The sequence below is a fragment of the Primulina eburnea genome, chromosome 11 (genome assembly GCF_022965805.1).
Source record: "Primulina eburnea isolate SZY01 chromosome 11, ASM2296580v1, whole genome shotgun sequence".
Taxonomy (NCBI): Eukaryota; Viridiplantae; Streptophyta; class Magnoliopsida; order Lamiales; family Gesneriaceae; genus Primulina; species Primulina eburnea.
Genome location: NC_133111.1, coordinates 2,041,638 through 2,063,548, shown reverse-complemented (window position 1 = coordinate 2,063,548; position 21,911 = coordinate 2,041,638). Strand labels below are relative to the sequence as shown.

General features: G+C 35.8%; 5 protein-coding genes across 7 annotated transcripts; 2 read left to right on the top strand and 3 right to left on the bottom strand.

Moving 5' to 3' along the window:
- Window positions 1–48: 48 nt before the first annotated feature.
- LOC140804410 (sulfoquinovosyl transferase SQD2) lies at window positions 49–4,610 on the bottom strand. 2 transcript variants are annotated; one of them, XM_073160420.1, is made up of 12 exons: window positions 4,471–4,610; window positions 4,215–4,393; window positions 3,114–3,180; window positions 2,447–2,517; window positions 2,146–2,263; window positions 1,955–2,028; window positions 1,801–1,856; window positions 1,636–1,719; window positions 1,372–1,459; window positions 1,219–1,296; window positions 1,040–1,096; window positions 49–688 (listed from the first exon to the last, which is right to left on the bottom strand). In XM_073160420.1, exons 2-12 carry the CDS (start codon window positions 4,331–4,333, stop codon window positions 190–192), a joined length of 1,311 nt encoding a protein of 436 aa, XP_073016521.1. In that variant the 5' UTR covers window positions 4,334–4,393; window positions 4,471–4,610; the 3' UTR covers window positions 49–189. The 2 variants fall into 2 exon arrangements, with proteins under 2 accessions (XP_073016521.1, XP_073016522.1); XM_073160421.1 differs by having other exon boundaries at window positions 4,215–4,385; window positions 4,471–4,591.
- A 2,295-nt stretch (window positions 4,611–6,905) lies between these two features.
- Window positions 6,906–9,704, top strand: LOC140805171 (protein FLUORESCENT IN BLUE LIGHT, chloroplastic-like). Of its 2 annotated transcripts, XM_073161395.1 has the most exons (5): window positions 6,906–7,187; window positions 8,034–8,202; window positions 8,664–8,984; window positions 9,098–9,284; window positions 9,435–9,704. In XM_073161395.1, the coding sequence occupies exons 1-5, from the start codon at window positions 6,960–6,962 to the stop codon at window positions 9,460–9,462; spliced, it is 933 nt and encodes a 310-aa protein (XP_073017496.1). In that variant the 5' UTR covers window positions 6,906–6,959; the 3' UTR covers window positions 9,463–9,704. The 2 variants fall into 2 exon arrangements, with proteins under 2 accessions (XP_073017496.1, XP_073017497.1); XM_073161396.1 differs by having other exon boundaries at window positions 6,907–7,187; window positions 9,098–9,704.
- A 1,032-nt stretch (window positions 9,705–10,736) lies between these two features.
- Window positions 10,737–11,102, top strand: LOC140804489 (uncharacterized). The gene has a single exon (XM_073160528.1). The coding sequence runs from the start codon at window positions 10,737–10,739 to the stop codon at window positions 11,100–11,102; it is 366 nt and encodes a 121-aa protein (XP_073016629.1).
- A 14-nt stretch (window positions 11,103–11,116) lies between these two features.
- On the bottom strand, window positions 11,117–16,374 carry LOC140804569 (tRNA (cytidine(32)/guanosine(34)-2'-O)-methyltransferase). Its single transcript, XM_073160619.1, has 11 exons — window positions 16,111–16,374; window positions 15,932–16,025; window positions 15,710–15,759; window positions 15,011–15,060; window positions 14,613–14,721; window positions 14,486–14,546; window positions 14,341–14,393; window positions 13,860–13,952; window positions 12,981–13,044; window positions 12,151–12,261; window positions 11,117–11,563 (listed from the first exon to the last, which is right to left on the bottom strand). Exons 1-11 carry the CDS (start codon window positions 16,135–16,137, stop codon window positions 11,322–11,324), a joined length of 954 nt encoding a protein of 317 aa, XP_073016720.1. The 5' UTR covers window positions 16,138–16,374; the 3' UTR covers window positions 11,117–11,321.
- A 3,039-nt stretch (window positions 16,375–19,413) lies between these two features.
- Window positions 19,414–21,911, bottom strand: LOC140804540 (glycerol-3-phosphate 2-O-acyltransferase 6-like). The gene is made up of 2 exons (XM_073160583.1): window positions 21,195–21,911; window positions 19,414–20,554 (listed from the first exon to the last, which is right to left on the bottom strand). The coding sequence occupies exons 1-2, from the start codon at window positions 21,810–21,812 to the stop codon at window positions 19,679–19,681; spliced, it is 1,494 nt and encodes a 497-aa protein (XP_073016684.1). The 5' UTR covers window positions 21,813–21,911; the 3' UTR covers window positions 19,414–19,678.

The window sequence follows — 21,911 nt, the reverse complement described above, 5'->3', positions numbered from 1 at the left end:
TTTCATTTGACAAGATTCATAATTATGGAAGCATGATTTATTAGCAGCAAACATGAACTTGCTCTGTTCCTTCTTTCATGTACATAAAAGCATACAGAAATTAAATATACAGGCTTATAACGCAACAGACAATTCTTCAGGCCAAGCACTAAATACAACTTATCTTCAAATTCTACAAACAATTCAGCACTACATTTCGATTGCGGGTTCCTGTACATGAAAAATACATCGAAACAACCAAAAGAAGGGCCTCAAGAACTCAGCCCTCTTCTTCCTCCAAAACCAAATAGCAGCGTTATACTGTTCGTTACGTATCTTACGAGTCGCTGCCCTCCAATCATATTTCTCCATTTCTGCACGCGCAGCTTTTCCTATGGTTTCTCTAAGTTCTTGGTCGTGCAGAAGAGGTCTCACTTTGTTCAAACAGTCATCTAAATCTCCAGGATTAAAGAGATATCCAGTTTTCCCCTGTTGATCTTCAGAGATAATGTCTCGGATTCCTCCTGCACGAGCAGCAACAACAGGAAGTCCAGACGACATTGCCTCCATAACGACTTGTCCCAGTGTCTCAGATTCTGAAGGCATAACAAATATATCTCCACTGGCGTACGCCTGTGACAGCTCTTCTCCTTGTAACATACCAGTGAATACCGCTGGCATGCCGGAAAACATCTTCTCTAGTTCCTCCCTGCCCAAATAGAAAAAAACTCGTTCATAAGTTGGGGACAAAGGAATTTATGCATGTAATTGTAGGACCGATCGGCAATCACTTGATGTTTTAGTAAAATTTATAAGTGGCGGTAACAATGCAACTCAAATCTTTTAAACCGTGTCACAATTGATCTACTCAATAGAGACAACAACAATAATTCATATGTAAAGCACGCACATGTATACTGTTCGGAAACCATATTTTAGAAAAGTTGGAATGATACTTCAAAATATATATCATATCCTTCATCGCCCTCACACATAGACTAAAGTTTTCAGGATCCTCATTTAATAGATTATTAATTATGTGAAGCAAACAAAATGTCACCTGTATGGACCATCTCCGATGAAAGCTATTCGAGCCTCTGGAAGTTTTTCCATGACCCTGTTTACGAATCGCCATTTCACCAATAAGTGCTTGATAAACATTGCTCTCAAGTGTATATTTATGTCTATAAGGCAATCTACAATTATAGTTTCTCCAGTTAGATAAATGAAAAAAAAAACCTTTTGAGGAAATCTAAGCTCTTCTCAAGTCCAAGTCGTCCCACATGAACTATCAATGGTCTGTCCGGATCTCCATCACTGATGTGGAAATGGCCATTGTAATAAAAACTTGGGAAATCGAATTTGAGATGACTTGAAATAAGATTTTATTACCTTAAACGTTCTCTCATTTCATGAGAATGGAACCGGGGATTGAAGCTCTCGGAGTCAACACCCTTATTCCAGAGGCGTATCCTGTTAGCTGAAATTTTGCAAAATGGCTAAGATACAGTTTCAAGAACGTTCTGCTGGCATGAATGTTACAGTATTTAATTACCAAAATTAGGTGGACATATACAGAAAGTGGATGGATAAAGATTATACAAGTTTTGAAACTGCAGAAGACTAACCAACAAGATTCAAGAAGTAAAACTTCACCTGCTGTCACCTTTGCAGCTTCTAAATCCTTTCCAATGGCAGCAGAAGGGACAATGGTAAGATCAGCAGCTCTATGCAAAAATTCTGTCGAGATAACTCAATCTTTAATATTTTATCCTAAAAAGTAAAAATCCAAATTCAAGACTATGACTACAGATCACATACTTATAACTAACCACATTGGTTCAACAAGCCAACTGAATGTATATCTAGGTATGTATCTGCAAAATAACAATACAGTATCAGCACCATATCCAAACCTGATTTACTAGAGAAAAATGCGGAATCATAATGAATGAATTTGGGAGTTCAGACGTACAAAGGAACGTGAGTGTGATATGACATCACTAGCGGTACACTTAACATTTTTGCGATAAAGAGAGCTCCAAACACCTATGAGAGATGCAAAATATGTCAATGAAGAAATTCGAGCTAATACTTATTTCCCGTGTTATTTGAGATGGCAGCAGCTAAAGTAACAAGGACACAGATTAGTTAGATATACCATACCATGATACCAGGCGACGATGCATGTATAATGTCGGGCTTGAATTGTGCAACTGCAGAGATTATCCTGGGGCTGAGTGCTAGTGACAGGGGTACCTTTTCATAACAGGGACAAGGGAAGCTGTAAAGAGAATTCAAAACCAGAATTCCATCAGAACAAGACAGTGCATATTCACTGAAGCAAAAGGATACAGATTTTGTAACTTGAAACCATGGACTTTCTACGAGATTTTTTGGAGTTGAGAAAAAACACATGAAGTGCAATGTCTTTTATTCTACATTACACCAAAATATGATCACTAACCTTCTTGAACCAATCAATTGTGCCCCATAAAATTCCTGAGGCACTCCTTCATGAGTTGTTACAACCATGACCTGAACCCCACATACAGACACTAACTTTTCAGAGATAAAATGATTGGAATACAAAAAAAAAAAATAAAAATAGCTAATGCTTTCAATTTTATGCTCATAAGAAATAATTCTAAGTGAGGATCGTGTCATAACAAAGACTAGGACGAAATATGTTCTTTTCGGTTCAAGCGAGAAAAAGAGGCATTAGGAATCAACCCCAAGAAAGAAACGAAGATCCCAACAATATACTGAAGGCCCCTGCATAAATATTTTTAACATCTTACTCAAACACAATGGCCACAATACTATGCTCATATCACGGAAGCAATAATCAACCCAGGGTATCAATCATAGATCGGATTTAAACAAGATTTGAATTCTTTTGGACACTACTCCTTTGAACAACAAAGGCCAGAAAATCTAGATAAGTTTGAATATTTGCAAGACATAAAGAATAAATAATAAATATTCAGAGCAAAATTTGCAATTTTATTGATTAAGAGCAAAATCATGTAGCATAAACCTAGTATTACAGTGCAGTCTCACAAAGAAAAACATAACAGTTGTGAATATCTCTTATTTACAAGTGTAAACAACCATCAGTGTTAATAACATACCTCGTCCCCCATCTCTCGTAGATATTTGATAAAATTCTGGAACCTGTTTTTGTATCCAGAGACATAACTGCGTAAAATTCCAAAACATATGAAGTCATCAAATGAAGATTTATCTAACTATCAAAGAAGGACTAATCATGCAAATTGAGCACAAGCCAACTCGAACATCCGAAATAGAATAATTAATAAAACAAGAAACTAAAATTGAATAACTTAAATATTTGACGGTTCTTGAGTAGATTGACTCAAGGAGAGATTGAGCAATAGATCATCTTGATTGAGCTGATTGAAGCAAGTTGCAAATCTAGGTAACAACAGGGACAAATAAAACATAGAGCGATAAAATCATACAAAGAGTAAGTTAAAAAACTTCAAAACAGCATACATAAGGGACAATACACAAACAATTTTTATCCCTGTCCCAGATGACTGAAAACGATAGCACACCAATTTAAACCGGCTGCTTTTGAAGTCAAAGAAATTTCCCTGTTCATTTCTCATGAAAAAATTCATGATGATTTAAAATGACCAGCCATATTTCAAGAACAGATTATCAAATAGCATATCATGGAATCACAGTTATCAGCTAGTTTGATGGGTATAGATACCAAAAAAAAGAGAGAAGAAACAACAAAAAAACAAAAAGATCTTTTTGCACATGCATATGTCAGCTTGCAGCAAAACCCTGTCAAAGGTATGAAGCATGAACTATGAGCATTTAATTGCAAAAAGGAATAGAGAAAATATGAACAATGCTTCTCAGTTCTAAAAAGAATCATAAAGGAAACTCGTACTATATTATTTACAGACTATAACTTCATTGAATAATGATCTATTCAAACATAAATTTCAAATTCGTATACAAGCAAAATTCATCAACAACTTAGTCCAATTTAGTAGATCTCGTGATCTTATTATTCGCATCAAACTACTACATCTACAATTGTACGATACCATATACAAGAAGGCAAGATCATCAGTTTTAATTCTCCAACAAAGACAGATCAACTACCAGAAATCAATGCCAACAAAGCAGATCCCTTTCCAACGAAATACACATGAACAATGAAGTGGAACAGATGCTCAGAATTGAACACTCACGCAAACGGAGATGGCTCCACAAAAAGAGCAATACGCCTAGTCTTGGAAATCATCTCAGATTCAAACATTGGAGGAGGATTCTCCTCCTCATCTTCCCTTTGGTCTGTAACGATAGTCATTTTGATGCTGAGGTTCAACAGCAAAAGAACAAACTTCTTCCACTTTTCGCGCCTGCCAAACTGAAAAAAGATGGAGTCTTTAGCCAATTAAACTAATGGGTTTTCACATTCTTGATGCCCAAGAGCAAGAAATTAACCTTTAGACTCAAAATGACATGAGAGAGCTGCACGGGGATAACGAAAGGAGAGCAAAGAAGTGCAGCTAACTATTCATCGCTGTGATGCTTTTGATGAGTTGCTGTTATTTAGCGTGTAAAAAATGTGACCTGAAATAAAGAAAGAGAGCCTCTCATTTTCCCCGGTCTGGGTCCCTTTGGTGTGTTTGATTCTTTCGGAGTCAATGTCGTACAATTGCGGAGTTGGAAGAGAGAGAAGATGGGCCACGGAAGAGATGGATCTCCCCAACTGGATATTCTTCCTCCAGAACGGTTGCATTGGGGAATAATTGGTGATGACAAAGTATATGCCCTCTCAACATAAGAGTAGGTCTCATGTGAGACCGTCTCACGGATATCAATCTGTGAGACGGGTCAATCCTACCCATATTCACCACAAAAAGTAGTACTCTTAGCATAAAAAACAATACTATTTCATGAATTACCCAAATAAAGATCCGTCTCACAAAATTTGACCCGTGAGACCGTCTCACACAAGTTTTTGCCTCAACATAAATACATATTTCATTGCTGGAGGATTCTTTTAATACAAAAATCTGACAGTGGTTTGTATTTTGTGAGATAGATTTCTTATTTGGATCATTCATAAAAAAATATTATTTTTTATTGTAAATATCGGTAGGGTTGATCTGTCTCAGAGATAAAGATTCGTGAGATCATCTCACAAAGAGACCTACTCTTTTTTAAGGTGATTTTCTATGTAGATTTCTTTAATTTTTTTTTGAACGCCTCTATAATATTAAATCTTAGTCAAGTTTATTTCAATTCCTATAATTAAAGAAATTATAAGTTTTGGTACAAAGTAACAAAAAATACATTAGAGCGATATAAAAACTGGGCAGAAACAAAAAAACACGTGCAATCTACCAATTTAGTTTGCACTTAAAAGACATAATAATGGTAAGACAAGAGCCAACTAATTCCAAAACAAAATTCCTATCATCATGTGAAGGATCTTCGTCACGAATCCCGTTTGATCTCAGCCGTCCATTAATTAAACTAGCTTGCTTCTAAAGCAACTCATTTTCATTAGTTCAAATGACGAGACTTCGTAAATCTGAAACGAAAATCTAACGAGATTATAACAAACGTGCAAGTTTTCCAATTTTGGTCAACTCTCTTATCATAATGCACTTGTTGATTGAGAGACTTGTGATTCATTGACTTGGTACGGATGGTTTATTTCATAATGACTCAAATTGGGCCTGATTAGCTGGGTTGCCTCTCAGTCCATCTAATCTAGGCCCATAAATGCTGTTTTTTTGTACAAACCCATCCATAGTAACAAGGAAAGTAAAACTCGTCTTTCTTCAAGGGCATATGGGCCCTTTAAAAGCTTGAGCCCAAATTGGATGGTTTACCAAACAGTCTGGTCCAAATTTATTAACGACCACTTAGAACAGAAAGTCGTGTGTTAGGTGCGGTTTACTCGAATACAAAAATTCATTAGTTTTATAATTTTATTAAATAGTTCTCTTATTCCGATTAATTCATTTAAATATATTATTTTTTTATCAAAAATATTAATTTTCAATCAAATACGAAACCAACCACCATAAAAAAAAATATTATTTTAATCCTAAGCGGGTAAAAATATTATTTTTTATTATGAATACGATAGGATTTACTCTGTCTCTTGTATATAAGAGTTTTAGGCTGCGTTTGGTTCGGGTGATTAGCCGGGATAGATTATTTTATCCCGGCTAATCACCCGTTTGGTTGGATTTTTAGGAAATACGAGGGCCCGTGATAAAATTGAAAAGCCCGCACTGTAGCTACTATTTGTTGGACAAATAATACTGACAATTTAGGTGTGATAAATTATCCCACTCTTAATACCTCCTATTTTTCCAATTTTACCCTTCTCCTAAATTCAAACTCAAGTTAGCGACGGTTTGTAAAAATCCGTCCCAAATAGCGACGGTTTTCTCAAACACCGTCGCTAATAGCCACGGTTTTTTCAAAAAACCGTCGCTAATAGCAACGGTTTTTCAGAAATTGTCGCCGATCTAAACAAGATCGGCGACGGTAAATCCGTCGCAAGACCATTTCCGGCAGACCATTTCCGGCAAATCCGTCGCTAGTAGCGACGTTTCAGGCCCTCTCACCCGCCGACCTTTTCCGGCAGACCATTTCCGTCCGACCGCCGGCCACCACCGCCACTGTCGCCGTCGCGAAGGGGAAGGGCAAATTCGTCTTTTCATCAAAAAATTCAAAATAATCCTACACTTAAAAATCTTACCAAACATAATATTATTTTACACCATATATTACAATCCTATCACAATCATTTTCTTTATCATTTACATACTAATCATTAGTTTACTCTATACTTCAACCAAACGTAACCTTAGAGTTTTGCATGTGGGATAACAATATAATAAATAATAATAATAATAATAATAAGAGCAGAAAGCTGAGAGAGAGTACAAAGAAGAAGATAACAAACGATGTTGCTGAAGCAAGGGCCAGTGGCCTGGAGCCCTAATCAACCTAGAATTTTTTCTAGGTTTTCCTCATCTATTGGAACCCTAAATTCTCTCATTCCCAATTCTTCTTTCACTCGTGCAACAGTTAATGGCACGCTTTTCAATGCCACTGCTTGTACCAGTCATGTTAGATATGTATGTAAATGTGAGGGTTTTCTGCACGAAATGCCATCCGCTGTCGATTTCAAGGTAGTTTTTTATGAGATGCAGATTTTCCTTTTGAATTTCAGTGAATGGGCAGTCTTAGGTGAATCGTGAAGTTTGTGTTGTTTGTCTCCGGTTAATCTGGAAATATTCGAAATTTTGTTCGTTAAGTGGCTTAAGAGTTGTGATGCCTTTCCCTGTGAGTTTCATTTTGATTCACGGCCTGCTGAGAAATTCATTTTTGTCTGGGCCTCCTGTAGTTTTATTAGCTTTTGATTTGTGGTGTTCTTGAAATGGTCAGATTGTTAATTAGGCGAGGGCTACGTTGATTTTTTTTACTTTTAGTATCACTGTTGCGGTTTCCTATATTTTATTCTGAATCAAGTGCTAAACTAATTCTCTTTCATAGAAACTCATTATTCTGCTATCAATTGTGAATGTAAGCATGTTTTATTGCTTCAAATGCATTACGGAACCACTGAAGAACCTTTACAATTTCTGTTGCATTTAGTTTCTCGCGTATCTGTTTCATTGCGTGAAATGCATCAAGGAACCGCTTAAGAACCTTTACAATTTATGTTGCATGTAGTTTCTCGTGTATCTGTTTCGATTTTTGTTATGCTATCTCTGATGCTCGTCTACATCAATTATCCAATACAACCTAGACAGAGAGAGACTCGACATTGTGGCTTTCATTTGAATCAAAATTTTGGTATTTTATAATTAACATAGTTGTACCTAATGAGATATGCTTCAATGTCTAAATGTAGAATTTGGTTTCATTGTCCATTGAAGTGTATTTTTATTTTGGATTCTTTAATATATGCTTTATCTCGATTTTACCTAGGATGGATCACGTTTAGCTTGCATTTTTTATGCTCACTCTTGCAGGCAACTTTACGTTCAAGGCTCCCAGCTACGGCTCTCTTAGTCGTAAATGGATTAATGTTTGCCAAACCTTTTGACGCAATCGCAGAAACATGTGAAGCTAAGGATTCAGTTTTCAGTATGAATATGCCGTTGTTGCTTTTTGTTGCTCTTGTTGGTGCCACTGTCGGAGGTAATGCATAAGCACCTTCATGGTTCATTCACCTCTGCTGTCCATGGTTGTGAGTTGATGTTGCTAGTCATGAACTTCTAAGAGTATTCAGTTGGTTGTTGCTAAATCATCTTACCTTATGTGTACTTGCTATCATCTATTTCTCCGTCTTAATATTCTGATTTCGTTTGATTTTTCATTCATTCTTTTAGGGGATGCTCTTTGAATACCTTGAAATCAAGGTTTCAATTTTCCTGGTTGGATGTAGTTGATGATATTCTGTCACATTTTTAAGATACTAGAAGCCAATGCTAATTTATAGAATTCTTAGTTTGCAACTTATCAGCTGTTTGATTTCGGAAAACCTTAAGATTTTCTTCCATTCTTGTTCGTGTTTATTATTCTTGGTTCTAGTTTTAGTCAAATCAAGGATTTTGTTGCTTTTACCCATTCAAATTTTATGTTAATGTTCCATGATGCAGGGCTACGTGCACGAGAGAGGAAAGGAGAATTGAAGCGGCTTAACGAGCAGCTGCGCCAGATCAACACAGCTTTAAGAAGGCAAGCTAAGATTGAATCTTATGCTCCCAGTTTGAGTTATGCTCCAGTTGGTGGAAGAATATCAGAAAACGAAATAATTGTTGATGAGAGAAAGCAAGATCTAATTTCTCGTCTGAAAAATGGGAAAAATTTTCTTCGAAATCAAGATCTAGAGAACGCTTGTTTCGAGTTTAAATCGGCGCTCGAGCTTGCTCAGAAGTTAGAAGATCCTATCGAGGAAAAGAAAGCTGCAAGGGGCTTAGGTACTCTTGCTCTACTCATATAATTTTTGTATTCCTCAGTAATATTCCTATTGATACTCTGTGTAATTGAATGTCTTGTTTGGTTTGACTAATTAAATTAATACATGCCTCAGGAGCTTCACTTCAAAGGCAAGGCAAATATCGCGATGCCGTCAAATATCACTCGATGGTTCTTGAAATTTCACAGAGAGAAGGAGAGGAGTCTGGAAACACCGAAGCATATGGAGCTATAGCTGATTGTTATACTGAACTTGGGGATCTGGAACGAGCTGCTAAATACTATGACCAGTATATTGCAAGGTTACAATCTGACTGATCTTTCTGTTTCCAGAACTCCACCGTTACGGTTGTGAGGATGCCACGTTTTAGTGGAGTTCATTTAACATGGTATGCCGAGGATAAATTTAGGGCAGAGCTAAATCTTTTGTGTTTATATATTCATGATTGCAGGTTTCGAGGGAATTTTGAGTACAAGTAATCATGTGGATATTTTGAATCATTCTATGATTGTGGCGCCTGTTGAGCCACTTTGCGGCTTTGTAATATAGTCGCAATTTCATATTTTGGTATCTTTATACTGATAAATATACATAGGATCCACATCTATTTTACAATAGCGTACGTACAACTTTTTTTGTATCATGTAACCAGTGAATAAAGTATATTTGAATTCGTGTAGTAGTAAAGGATTGGTGTCAATGCCATTTAATTCAAAATTTACTCAGACGATCCAGACAAACCTTTTTCTGGTTCACACCAAACTTTTTGTCACAAAGGGAAAATATAAAGGTAAAGATTAGAAATTTTCATAAATGCTAAATATTTATGGTATGATTGCTATCCCCACCATGATTCAAAAAGAACTCTCAAAATTGTGGCTATTGGTAAGAAATTCTGATTCTTTAGAAGAAGAATTGTGGAGAGCAAAAGAAAGATGATGCGGTAGTGCACTACCATTTGAACACAACGGCAGTGGAATTGTTGATTGCCATAGATTATTTAAAATAAAACTTGTGGGATGTGCATGGTTTTAAAATAAAATAACTGTACTGGGTATAATTGTGAAATTTATAAAGACCTTTTTCTGAATCCAAACCTCTCCATATCAAACTCTAGTAACGTAAGCTGTGATTAATTAAAGATACCATAGTATTTACCAACTCTATTCCAATTCCTCCCCCCCCAAAACATTCTTTTCTTTTGACCAAATGTTTTTTTCCATGAGATTGTTTCACTCTTTTATGGCATATTTGTTCATTTAAATTTTATCACATTCATTTCTCACTGTTGCAAGTTTAAACAGAGGACCATTTTCTTCAAAGTAGGAGTTTGAAACCAGAATATCTTATTTTGCTATCAATCTTTAGCACAAGATGATATTTTTCGATCCCAATCTTTATTATGTCTTACACTGTCAAAAGTTTGTTAAACCGAAATAGATGCAAGGAAATAAGCGAAACATCATATAATCTAGTGGTTAAATCCAACACACATCGTGTAGCACAACCATTAAATCATCCGTTATTTGTATATATATAACACGATTTTGACCGTAGTCATGTAGCAATAATTACTAAGAAGCTTAAACCTGCTTTCATTTTTTTCAACACTATACTTTGCTTTTTTCTCTCTTTTTCCTTCCCTTCCAACTCTCATAATACCACTCTCAATTCCCACAACTACCACACTTCCATCTCTCTCTCTAAAACACACACATACATACAAACACTGGGCGATGCTGAGAAAGGAAAAATGAACGGAAGAGTGAGCTTCATCCCTATCCAAACCTTTAAGCCCAGACATGGGGTTGCTGCTGCAAAAGTTGGTGAAAACAAGAAAAGATTCTTCCAAATATGGACATTTAAACTTCCAAATGGCTCAAGATTTTCGCCGGCAAGATTCCTGAGACACATAGGAACAAAGGTGGAAGTAGCCTTGCAGTATGTATCGTCTCGGCATCGATGCTCACGGAAGGTATCTTCTGCTAGTTTTACAAGGTCGCGGTCATATGCTGACACTCTGGATTCTCAGAGGGCTGAAGCCATTGAGGATTGCATTGATTTCTTGAATTCCTCTTCCTCTTTACAAAGATCAAACTCAGTTGCAAGTTCTTGTTAGAAAAGTGTTGTGAATGAAATAGAAACTGCTGTTTTATGTAATACAAAGTTGTGTCCATTTTATGTTTCAGAACATGTACAAGGAATTGTCCAGTTTGCCTTGTGACTTGGTGCCCATTTTGTAATCCCACAAAGAATTTGAGTCTAATCCATGTACACAAACACGATTCAAGTTCAGACAAATGAAAATATTCGAATTGTGCCTACTAAATAACCATGCTCATGTATCAAGGGAGAGCTTTTCTAGAGCTCGGCTTCCATTATTCAAAGCTTTCTTCAATTCAAGAGCTCGCTTGTATGGTGGTGCAATAGGAGGTTGTACAGGATCTAAGCTCTTGTAAGTTCCACCTGCAACTTTAGGAAGTGGATATGAACGATCCGAGTCAAACCCGCTAAGGTCCCCACAGGCCAGAAATGGGATATAAACCTTATTAGCGCCTTCTAGCCACCCACTGCTGCAATCTGTCGCATGATATTATGTGTTATAATAATGCAGCAAAAACAACAAAAAACACATGTAAAACTGTTTTTTTGGGTTTCCATAAACAACAATTTCTTGACTACACAACATTTGAGATATGATGATTGGGCGTAGATGTTTAAAAAATGAGCTATATAAAATTGATTTTGGTGAAATGAGAAGTTTGAGGTGATATATTGTTAAAAAAATGAGAAACAGAATATAGGTTTTGGTATAGCAACTTGGAGAGAGATACTCGGTCGTAAAAATTTTCAACAGAGACGGACCAGCGTAAGGATATCATCTCCAGAATCCTCACCACATAAGTGATGCGTGAGTCCTTCAGAATAATTTCAACATAAAAATATAAATACTTGCAAATAACCAATATCTTTCTTTGAATGCATCTTTTTCCCTGAAGGATGGTGATGTGATGATGTCTAATGTGAGATCAGAATTCTCTGTGGTAGCAGAGAACGATATGATGAATGAAAATTAAATATTTCCGTGAATGCATGCAAAGATTGCTCGAATCAGAAGAGAACATAAATAAATATTCAGAAACAAGTACTGTTAGTATGAAAGGTACCTATGTCATCATCAGCACCAGAAGGGCTTCCAATTTTCTCCAGGAGACGGTGCAGATCTTTCTCATTAAAGCCTTCAGGGGGTGAGTAATTCTCACAGACCACAAATGCCTCTACATTTTCAGTAATGGTTTTGAGCAAAGAAAATAAAGGCTTCCGTATGTCAGATACGTTAAAATTCATTCATATGCATAAACACCAAATACATACATTATAATTTAACTATACTTCATTTATATTAAGCTTCCTTCATCCAGATTCAAACAAAATAGTGCTTTCACCGAGCATATGTTGAGTGTGGACTTCCCTTAGAAATAACTAGATGAAAGCTGTGTTTTTTTTTTTTTGAGAAAACAAATTGTTTATTTTGTTGCAATATTACCCTTCATACCTTTAGTTGCTTTCACCTCTATAGGGTTGTTCGATACAAAATATGTGTTCCTGATAACTGAGCAAAATAATTCCAAACTTCATAATTTTCAAACTGAGTGAGAAAGTAAGAATACTGCGAACTATTATGACATTTGGATGTTGTTGTCCACTCTACTAGTTTACAACTGTAGACCAACTTGGTCAATGGCCTTAAATATCACTGGTTCCAAGCCGTGAGATGATGCCAGTAAGGGTAAGCACGCATGTGGCGTCAATAAATTATAATGTAAAATAGTATCCTTACTATTTATGAAGTTACATGAGATGAATGAGGAATAAGTCAACTGGATGGGCTTCGTTATGATTTCATGATAGAGTTTTTGGATAAGTGGAAGATGTGAACGTATTACCACATTTACTGGAGAACGTGCAGAAAATATTAAACAAATTAATAATTTACCTATGCTTGAATTGCGACTGCTTTTTGGTTTAGCAAACGTCACTTCCGTGAAAAATAACTTAAGCTGCAAGCAAAACGTTAGTAATTCCATAAGTTCCAACCTAACCTTGCCATTATAGTTGATGATAATGCAAAAATCAACCGAACTTATTGATTATTAAAGGCATAATTGTATTGTAGACAGCAAACCAGAAAATTCATCGTTCAATGAATCACCTGAATGAAAACACACAGAGAGGAGATACCAACATTATAGATTATACTTAGCAAGCCATGATGTGTGGTAAAAGGAGAAGCCGACCAAATAACATAATCAGCATATACATGAGTCCAGTGGGTCCATAATGCCTTGCCCATTCCAATTATAACACTCTAATTTCAAAATATTTCAAGGAATGCGGTTATCTCAACTCCAACTATATAAAAAGTTCCCTAGGATTTTGCAATTGAGTAAATGTCTGTTCGAATTTACATTACTCTCGGTGTTTTATCATGCTTTGATCAACCCCAACCAAAGAAAACAATATAAGCATCAATCTGTGGTCAGTACTTCGAATTTATTTGCTGGTTTCACGAAGAAAAATGCAACAAAGTTGGGCCATATTTTTCTGGGAAAGGGGTGGTTTCAACAAAGTAGAAATTAAGCTGTGGCATGGCTATGTAAGATCAAAGTATTGCGTTGATATTGAGGTTTAAGAGCCAATAAAATTGATCACACATAATTTCAAGATAAGTCATCTACACATGGAAAATAAATCTCCACTTCTTGTTATCTAAAAATAGAGGGAATTTGGTTATGCGACTCAAACAAGACCATCATACCCTGCAAATCATATTAATTAAAGAAATATAAAAGGGAGCTACAGAAGTATGACAAACCTGACAGTAAAGGAGACTGGCATCTTTTCCTCGAAATATCTTTGCTATAAACTTTCCACCAACCTTTAGTATGTGCGTAACTATTGTTAAACCCTGAAAGAATGTTATCCATGTTTAAAATCAGACACACCCTAGGATATATAACACTTGAAATTCAAGCCTTTACAAAAGATACAAGGAATACAGCAGTCAGAATGAAATACTGGAAAACACAATGTAAATTAATCATATGTCACTGGTTCAGAGGCAACATGACACGTCAAAGTGAAAATAGACATCACAAGGAAAGAAACAAATTTTGCAAGTTAAAGGGGATTCAGAGCATGTAGTCACCACAGTTTCTGTATGAAAACATATGGATCGATTCAAATAACATAGCAGAGACGTCATGCACATATGTGAATGAGTAATGCCATCATAAGAATAACAATCATAGAAAAACATCACTGATATTCAACAAATGATTGTAAGTACTACTAACCGCCAAAATGAGTTGGGATTGAACAAATTCATCCATGTCATGTAAGCCAGTTACTGAAAAATGTGCAGAAATCAGGTTTTCACGTGGATATATAGTTGAATGTACTATAGAGATCATAGTCTAATTTAACATTTCTGTCACTCACCATCTGGTGCACCGTCACATACAACAAGATCAGCTTTGCCTCCATCAAAATGTCGAATGACCTAAAAAGCAAAAAATATTCGATATATAGATGGACAGACAAGGGGAACAGAAGGGAAGCTTCATACCACTTCAGCTGTCCGGGCATTTGTTATATCCCCTTGAATTTGAATAACGCCTTCAATAGGAGCCATGGGTTGCAAATCAATAGCCACAATATGAGGTAAATCACAATCCCTGCAAAATTATCATGAACACGTTGTACTCACGCTGATAAAGTCGTGCAGATGATTAAATAACATATGGATTTAACACGTTAATATATTGAGATAATTTCCGAAAAGGAACAAAAAACTATCCCAATTCCAATGCTTCACACAGTTATTCTTTGAAATTAAGTGGATCTATATGCAACTGACCCTTGTTTCAAATATTTCAAATTAATAATAATTAGAAACGGGCATTTTAGGGGAACTAAACAGTACATTATTATTAAAAGAACGATCGATGCACCAGGCAAACATACTTGGAATCAGAAGATAGCTTTGCTGGGAGATAAAGCTTCCGACTCAAAACCTACAAGAAAGATGGCACACATCAAACTCGGAGAAGTACAGTAATGAGACAACCTTGAAGAGTTATACTGAAATGCAAGTAAATTAGTAACTTGTGCACAAACAGTGAAAAAATATATTTCCTTAATCCAATCGATCTCTGTAGCAACTTCAACACTTTCAACAGTCTTCTGATGCAACATAGTTGCGATAAAAAAGAGAAGTAATTAAAAAAAGAAGCAAATTCCATTCGCAACACTACGAAATTCATAATCCACGTACATGTGCTTATATTTAACCAAGAAAGAATGAGCAAGCCATACAATTTCGGTTTGGTGAAATATGCAGTTAATTTGAAATATTCTTCTCAAGAAATAGTCAGCAAAAAAATTCTGCATCTCATAAAGCACCATGTTGGGTAGGCTTCATGATACATGAAGTTGATGCTAATAACTTGTAGTTGTTATAGTTTCTCAAAATATCAAAGCTAACACTGCAATGCGACTTTTCATGCAGAGATTTTCAAGATCCAGCAACAAAATATCTGATCGGTTCATTTTTTCTCCTCTAACAACTACAAGCGTGTGATAACAATGTATTTGCAACGTTTCCAAGAAGACAAATATCCTGAATTATCCACTAAATATTCCAATTTATAAGACTTCAAATACCTGACTCCAGCTACCAGGAGCTGCACATAAATCGACCACACGCTTAACACCTGCGTAAATCCGAACAACTCTATTACCAATAGTAGATAACATCTATGAACCCAAACTAACAAAAAACTAGGTTAAACAAACATAGTTGATAAACAGAAAAGAAAAACGTAAGCATCAATAAACATTTTGCAAGAGTTAAATATACATTAATAAAGATTAGTCGTCTCGCACCTTCAAATATGTTGAATTCCTCATCAATTTGAAGCAATTTGAAGGCACTTCGAGCGCGCCATCCTTCCTCTTTTGCTTTTCTATAGTAGATATCCTACGGTGTCAAACGAAAAATTTGAGATAGGCAATCCCAGATCGAAACAACAGAATATTCTGCAAAAGGCCAGAAGATGGATTACTCTTTTATCTCTTGATGCTTTTCCCATTGATCTTTGTTAAAGCCCCCGCAGTCTCACCCACTCTTCAATGATATATACTTCAAAAATTCAAGCTTTGTTTCCAGAAAAGACGAACATGCATCAACTCAGTAATTACTTCGAATAGCTCGCTTGCGCCCTCCGACCTTCGAATTTTTAGTACTTCTTGCACAAATGCTTGCGAGTTTATGCAAGGGAATCCGGGGGCGAAGCGGGTATTTTCTTATAGGCTGTAGCTGGTGGAGACGGCGGACTTAAGTTATGGGCAAGCGTGATAAGGCCGCAGCCCACGTGGAGTTTAATGGTCGAGATTTTGGGCTTCTTCGTGAGTCCAACTTTAACTTGGGCTTTTCCTTATTTTACTGGGCTTGTCATGATCTCATGGACCCCAGTTCAAATAAAAAATGTTTAGTCTCATTTTGGGTTCAAATTTGGGCTGAAAACATTAATTTATCACCGAAAAGCCCATTCCACTGTGGCACGTTGTTTTCAAAGTCGTTTTACAATTATTATCAAAACAACATATAAAACAAAGCCATTTCAACAAGCTCTAAAGTCTATAAAAAAAATAACACAAAAACTCATATGAGACATATTTTATTTAGATCACTGATAAAAAGCATTACTTTTTGTGCCGAAATTATTTCTTTTATTATAAATATAAGTATAGTTGATACGTCTCACAAATAAAGATTCGTGAGACCGTCTGACAAGATATCTATTCAAGAAATAAATATTTCCTTAACTAGCTAGAACAAGACAAAATAATGCCACATTTTTATTACTAGAAAAAAATTATCATTTGACAACCTAAATCTATGCTATGGTATTTATGTCTTGAAGCATGTGACCCAACTACTACAAACTTCTGTTGGCATTCATCTCAAATTTAGAAATTTCAAACGAATCCAATTTTTTTTCCATCACAAAAAATCGAATTTACAAAAAAAAAAAAAAAAAATTCGAACAATACAAAGTGTACGTACATAACGATATTGTATATATTGCGAGAAGAAAATTCCTGAAAAATTTAGTTAGAGCGAATTGAATTGAAGAACGTCGACATCTTGGTTAAGTTAGCTGGAAAAAATGAGAAGGAATGGAGGAAGCATATTATAATTATATGCATGCAGCTGTCAAACCACATGGGGCTCATCAATATATGTTGTGAATCCAATTTCAATTTTAGTGAGCTGGTTATGGTCCCCCAACTACTATAACCTTGACACTCCCCATTAATTTAAAACCCTACTCGTCAATTTTGGTAAGGTTGATCTTTCTCACAGATATAAATTCGTGAGACCGTCTCACAAAAGACTTATTCAAAATCTAAATTCATTGCTAAAATTAATAAAAATAAGAAAAAAAAATGTATAAGACTAAAAATATAATATTGTCGAATAGTATTCCTAACTCCAAAATAAAAGCAAATGTTAGATTTTCTATCTCAACATAATTATTACTTCAATTCCATTTATTATATTATAACAAAATATATTCCACTTTAAATTATGATCATAAAAAAAATTCCTTTTTTCTTTGAAAATTCAAATTTCAGTCTAGATTGGACAAGTGTGTGGTTCTATTTAACCAAACAGTAGGACTCTAAATTTGTTTGCTCCGCTTGTCAAATCGAAAACCTTGTGAACCTTACTCGCTAACCATGTGAAATGGTACTAAAACAACAGATTTGCCAAACATTTTTTGTCACCATTAATTACCCGTTTTTCCTGGCCATTGGTGCGAAGTATGCTTTCAAATGAAATTTGCAGCTACCATCAATTTTTGGTGACCACAATCATTTAATGCCATAAATATATAATATTTTTAGGAAGTATTACATTTAGAAATTCATAGAAATGAGCTTGTGATAGGATTCTCGAATTGGGAGGATATACATATATGTGTAGCACCGATTGTTCGAGTGGAATGGTACAAAATAATTACGTTATAGTTCATTTGACACCAAAGTTCGAGACGAATTATAAGATTTCTTCCTCCAACTAAAAAAAAGACACAAACACATATAGTGAGTAAGATTTACCTAAATTACATTGGCAATTTAAGCACCGTTTTGTAGTAATCAAAAAAACAATTAAGTCACTGTCGGCAAATAGGGGCTTTTATTTATGATTAATAAGAGAACATGGTGCCAATGCTCATGAATACTTTCACGAGGACAGGTTCTAATCTTGTGACTCATAATTATATCATTATATTTATAATTCTATATTTACTCTTAGATTAATTTTTTTTACGTGAATTATGAGATATTAATTGATTGTACTTCTTCGTTTAATCTAATTATTGGTAAGGGTGTTTTATAAACGGTTTACATCGAAAAAACCGACCGGACCACAAATTTCGGCTTTTTTGATTCGGTTTAAACGGTTTTCCGGTTGGTTATAGTTTTAATTTTTTGTACTTTCGGTTTTTCGATTCGGTTATCGGTTTTTGAAATTTTAAAACCGAAAAAACCGAACCGAACATTTAAAATATAATAAATAATAAAATAATTAATATAAATAATTTCATTATGTTTATTATTTTACTATCTTATTGATAATATATAGTTGTGACTTGCAATCAGGTTTGTTAAGTTATCTAATTTATATGAACTTATTCATTTTCATAATAGGTTGATATTTTAATTTCCCTACATATGAGATTTTTGTTGCAGGAGTTGATGGATTCAATGTTGGAATTATTCACTATCAACATATCCAAATTCTAAATTGTTTACAATTTTCGTAGCTATATTTTTTTTATTATTTTATTTTGATGTTTGTGATATACTTAACAAATTTAGAAGAATTATAAATATGTCTGTTTTTTATTATTTTATTTTGATTTTTGTAAGATAATCAAAACCAATTTGATTGTGGTTTTTTATTATATTTTTTTAAAATTTATAATATACAACTTCATCTATAACTATATTTATTACACAAACCGTAATAACCGATCGTAATAGCCAAACCGTAATACAAAAAAACCCAAACCGGACCAAATTAAAATGGTTTGGTTTAGGATTAGGCATTCGAAAAACCTTAAACCGAACCGAATTTTTTAAAACCGAACTAAACCAAACGTTGCACACCACTAATTATTGGATTAAGTTCTAGAAATGATCATAACTGTGAATTATTGTGTTGTCTATATATATTTATATATCATTTATCGTTTATCTCATCTCACGAGTCAAACGACGTATTTATGATTTGTTCAAAAAATGTTGTGGAATAACATATAAATAGATGCAAAAAGATCATAGAGGAAACAAACTTTACAAAACAATATTTATTCACTTGCCAAGTCTTACAATGATTTTTATAATTGGTTTAGATCAATTATCAAAGAAAAACAATTAATATACATGTCTTATATATCTCATTATTCTGCCATAATTTATACGTGACAAACCCATAACTTCCAAATATTCATTTCTAGCCCTTTTTATCTCCATTAATTCATTTCAATTTTGAACAAGCATGTGACATTTTAAAAGTTTTTTTTCTTTTTTTTAATTAAATCCAAAAAAAAAAATATTTCATTTATTTCCTTCGATGCCGTTGTCCTTGACACGACCATCTGTTCCGGCCATCACGGCATATTTGTCTTTCCGAGTCAAGTTTGTGCACTCGAAGCCCAACGTCCCCGCCAATACCCTCTGAACATAATTCGCGACTTCAATGGCGGATTTCCCTCCTCTCATCGTCAACTCAGGTGGGAGTTGATTCAAGAACGTGATTTCAAAAGTTGGCCTTGGGTTCATGTACCCAAAGTACGGGTCCATCGACTTATACCCTCGAGCTGTTGTCCCGTAAAACACGCTTTGTTTTGTGTTGACCGCCACCGGCACGATCCTGTCGCTTAATTCGGCAAAAAGCGCGCTGAACCGCAGCAAGAACGGCTCCCGGCAAGTGGTTCCCTCCGGGCATATCACTAGGTCGCCTTCTTCAAGCAACCGCTTTATGTTCGCCGCGTCTTTCTCCCTTTCTCTGCACAACGCAACAGCTTTGATCGGAGATATCAGTTCGGACAATCTGCTTATGCTGTAGGTGACACAACTTATCTTCCGGCCGAGTGCCACCGCCGTGACAACCGGGTCGAGGACGGCGCGGTGGTTGCAGACGAAGAGAACGCCTCCCTCGCCGGCCTTCGGCGGGGGCGGAGGTGTCCCCTTAACGATGAGTTTGATGCCCAGGGCAATGTAGAGGTAACGCACGATCTTTTCAGGCAAAGGGATTGTTCCATAGATTCTAACGAGCGATAAAATGAAGCCGATTGGCATCCATAGAAAGGTTACCAAAGCTACGAGGGGGGTTGGCCTTTGTACCAACCGGCCCTCGTGAAAAATGACGGGGGATGGAAGCTTGTTTCTTGGGAGTGGCTTGGTTCTTGTTCTAGGCACCATGCAACCCTCCTGCATTTAATTTTTTATTTTTTATTTTTAGAAAAGACACTGTTATTCAAATCAAGAATCAATATATTCATTCCTATGTTCAGAAAACAATGGCTTCCCATCGACTTTTTACGGGAAGATCGGGAAACTTACTCTGTAGATACGGGAGAAAGATACCTTCAAACATTCGACTTATGAGCATAATTATGACAGAGAAGCAACGATTTCTATTTTTCCGAGGTTTATTTATCTAATAATCGTATTTAAAATAGAGATAAACAATGTCATACCCTGATTGGTCCAAATTAGTTACTAAATACTTTTTAATTTGATTTAGAGAATGAGAGAGATCATTCAAAATCGACTCATCACGTGTATTTCATGATTAGTACTTTTGGTATTCCAAAATCTTCAATGTTACGGATCGGAGATACTAAAAGAACAAATTTGAAATATCAAACTTGGTCGAATTTAATAGTTTATTTAAAAAAAAACTAGCAAAAATGTTCATGAAGAAGGCACTGTTGCGCAGATATAAAGTTTTGCTCTCAACTACTAACATGAAATGCGCATGGGTGGTAGTTACATACACATGTAGGATCTGATTTTTTATTGGATAAATTATTCAAATAAACAAAATGACAATATCGATCGAACTCACCTTGCAGATGGACATGAAATCATGATCAGTCTCCCTATCTCCAAGACCCAAATCAGGCACATTCGTCCCGAATTCTTTCAAAATCGCCATTCTTTTGTGTTCTCCAACAAGTACACCAGGTTTCTTGACAAAGCCCGTGGCACGTCCCGATTTCGTCACCTCCAATTCCGTCCCAAGAACTTTGTCCACCCCCATGTAGTTCTTAGCAAAATGTTCCACCATAACCCTGGGGTTTGCAGTGACTATGTACCTCCTCCCGAAGGAATCGAACACTTTCCATGTCTCCGGATGCACGTCTTCGGAATAGAACTTAGGCAACACGGACCTAGACACGATCTCTATGTCACGGACCTTGAGCCCCGAGAAGGTGATGAAGATGAAAGTTTGTATAGCGAATGATTCCGACACGAATATGTAGATGAAGTACACGAAAGGAACAGACGCCAAAAGGATCAATGCACGAAGAATGTTCCCTGCCTCGAGGGCCATAAGCAGGAAATAAGGGAACGCACTCCTAGAAACTAAGAGTGTACCATCCAGGTCGGCTGCCACAGTCTGAGTGTATCGTCCCTCCCTGCTACATTTCGTTATTGGATCGAAATGCCGAAAAGCACCCATTTCTTGGAGGGGAGAAGGGTTGTGTTTGGAGATGAACAAATTAAAGTTATGTTACATAAAAAAAAATACAATGGGGTGTTGGGTTTAAAAAGGAATAAG

Excerpts from the sequence above, each read along its gene's own strand:
- LOC140804410 (XM_073160420.1), bottom strand. The coding sequence starts at position 4,333 with ATGACTATCGTTACAGACCAAAGGGAAGATGAGGAGGAGAATCCTCCT. Across the intron at positions 2,264-2,446 it reads CAATTGATTGGTTCAAGAAG|CTTCCCTTGTCCCTGTTATG; the intron begins GTTAGTGATCAT and ends TTCTCTTTACAG. Across the intron at positions 2,029-2,145 it reads CATCGTCGCCTGGTATCATG|GTGTTTGGAGCTCTCTTTAT; the intron begins GTATGGTATATC and ends CATCTCTCATAG.
- LOC140805171 (XM_073161395.1), top strand. The coding sequence starts at position 6,960 with ATGTTGCTGAAGCAAGGGCCAGTGGCCTGGAGCCCTAATCAACCTAGA. Across the intron at positions 7,188-8,033 it reads CATCCGCTGTCGATTTCAAG|GCAACTTTACGTTCAAGGCT; the intron begins GTAGTTTTTTAT and ends TCACTCTTGCAG. Across the intron at positions 9,285-9,434 it reads TATGACCAGTATATTGCAAG|GTTTCGAGGGAATTTTGAGT; the intron begins GTTACAATCTGA and ends TCATGATTGCAG.
- LOC140804489 (XM_073160528.1), top strand. The coding sequence starts at position 10,737 with ATGAACGGAAGAGTGAGCTTCATCCCTATCCAAACCTTTAAGCCCAGA.
- LOC140804569 (XM_073160619.1), bottom strand. The coding sequence starts at position 16,137 with ATGGGAAAAGCATCAAGAGATAAAAGA. Across the intron at positions 14,394-14,485 it reads ATGTGACGGTGCACCAGATG|TAACTGGCTTACATGACATG; the intron begins GTGAGTGACAGA and ends CACATTTTTCAG. Across the intron at positions 13,045-13,859 it reads CCAGTCTCCTTTACTGTCAG|CTTAAGTTATTTTTCACGGA; the intron begins GTTTGTCATACT and ends TTTTGCTTGCAG.
- LOC140804540 (XM_073160583.1), bottom strand. The coding sequence starts at position 21,812 with ATGGGTGCTTTTCGGCATTTCGATCCAATAACGAAATGTAGCAGGGAG. Across the intron at positions 20,555-21,194 it reads ATTTCATGTCCATCTGCAAG|GAGGGTTGCATGGTGCCTAG; the intron begins GTGAGTTCGATC and ends AATTAAATGCAG.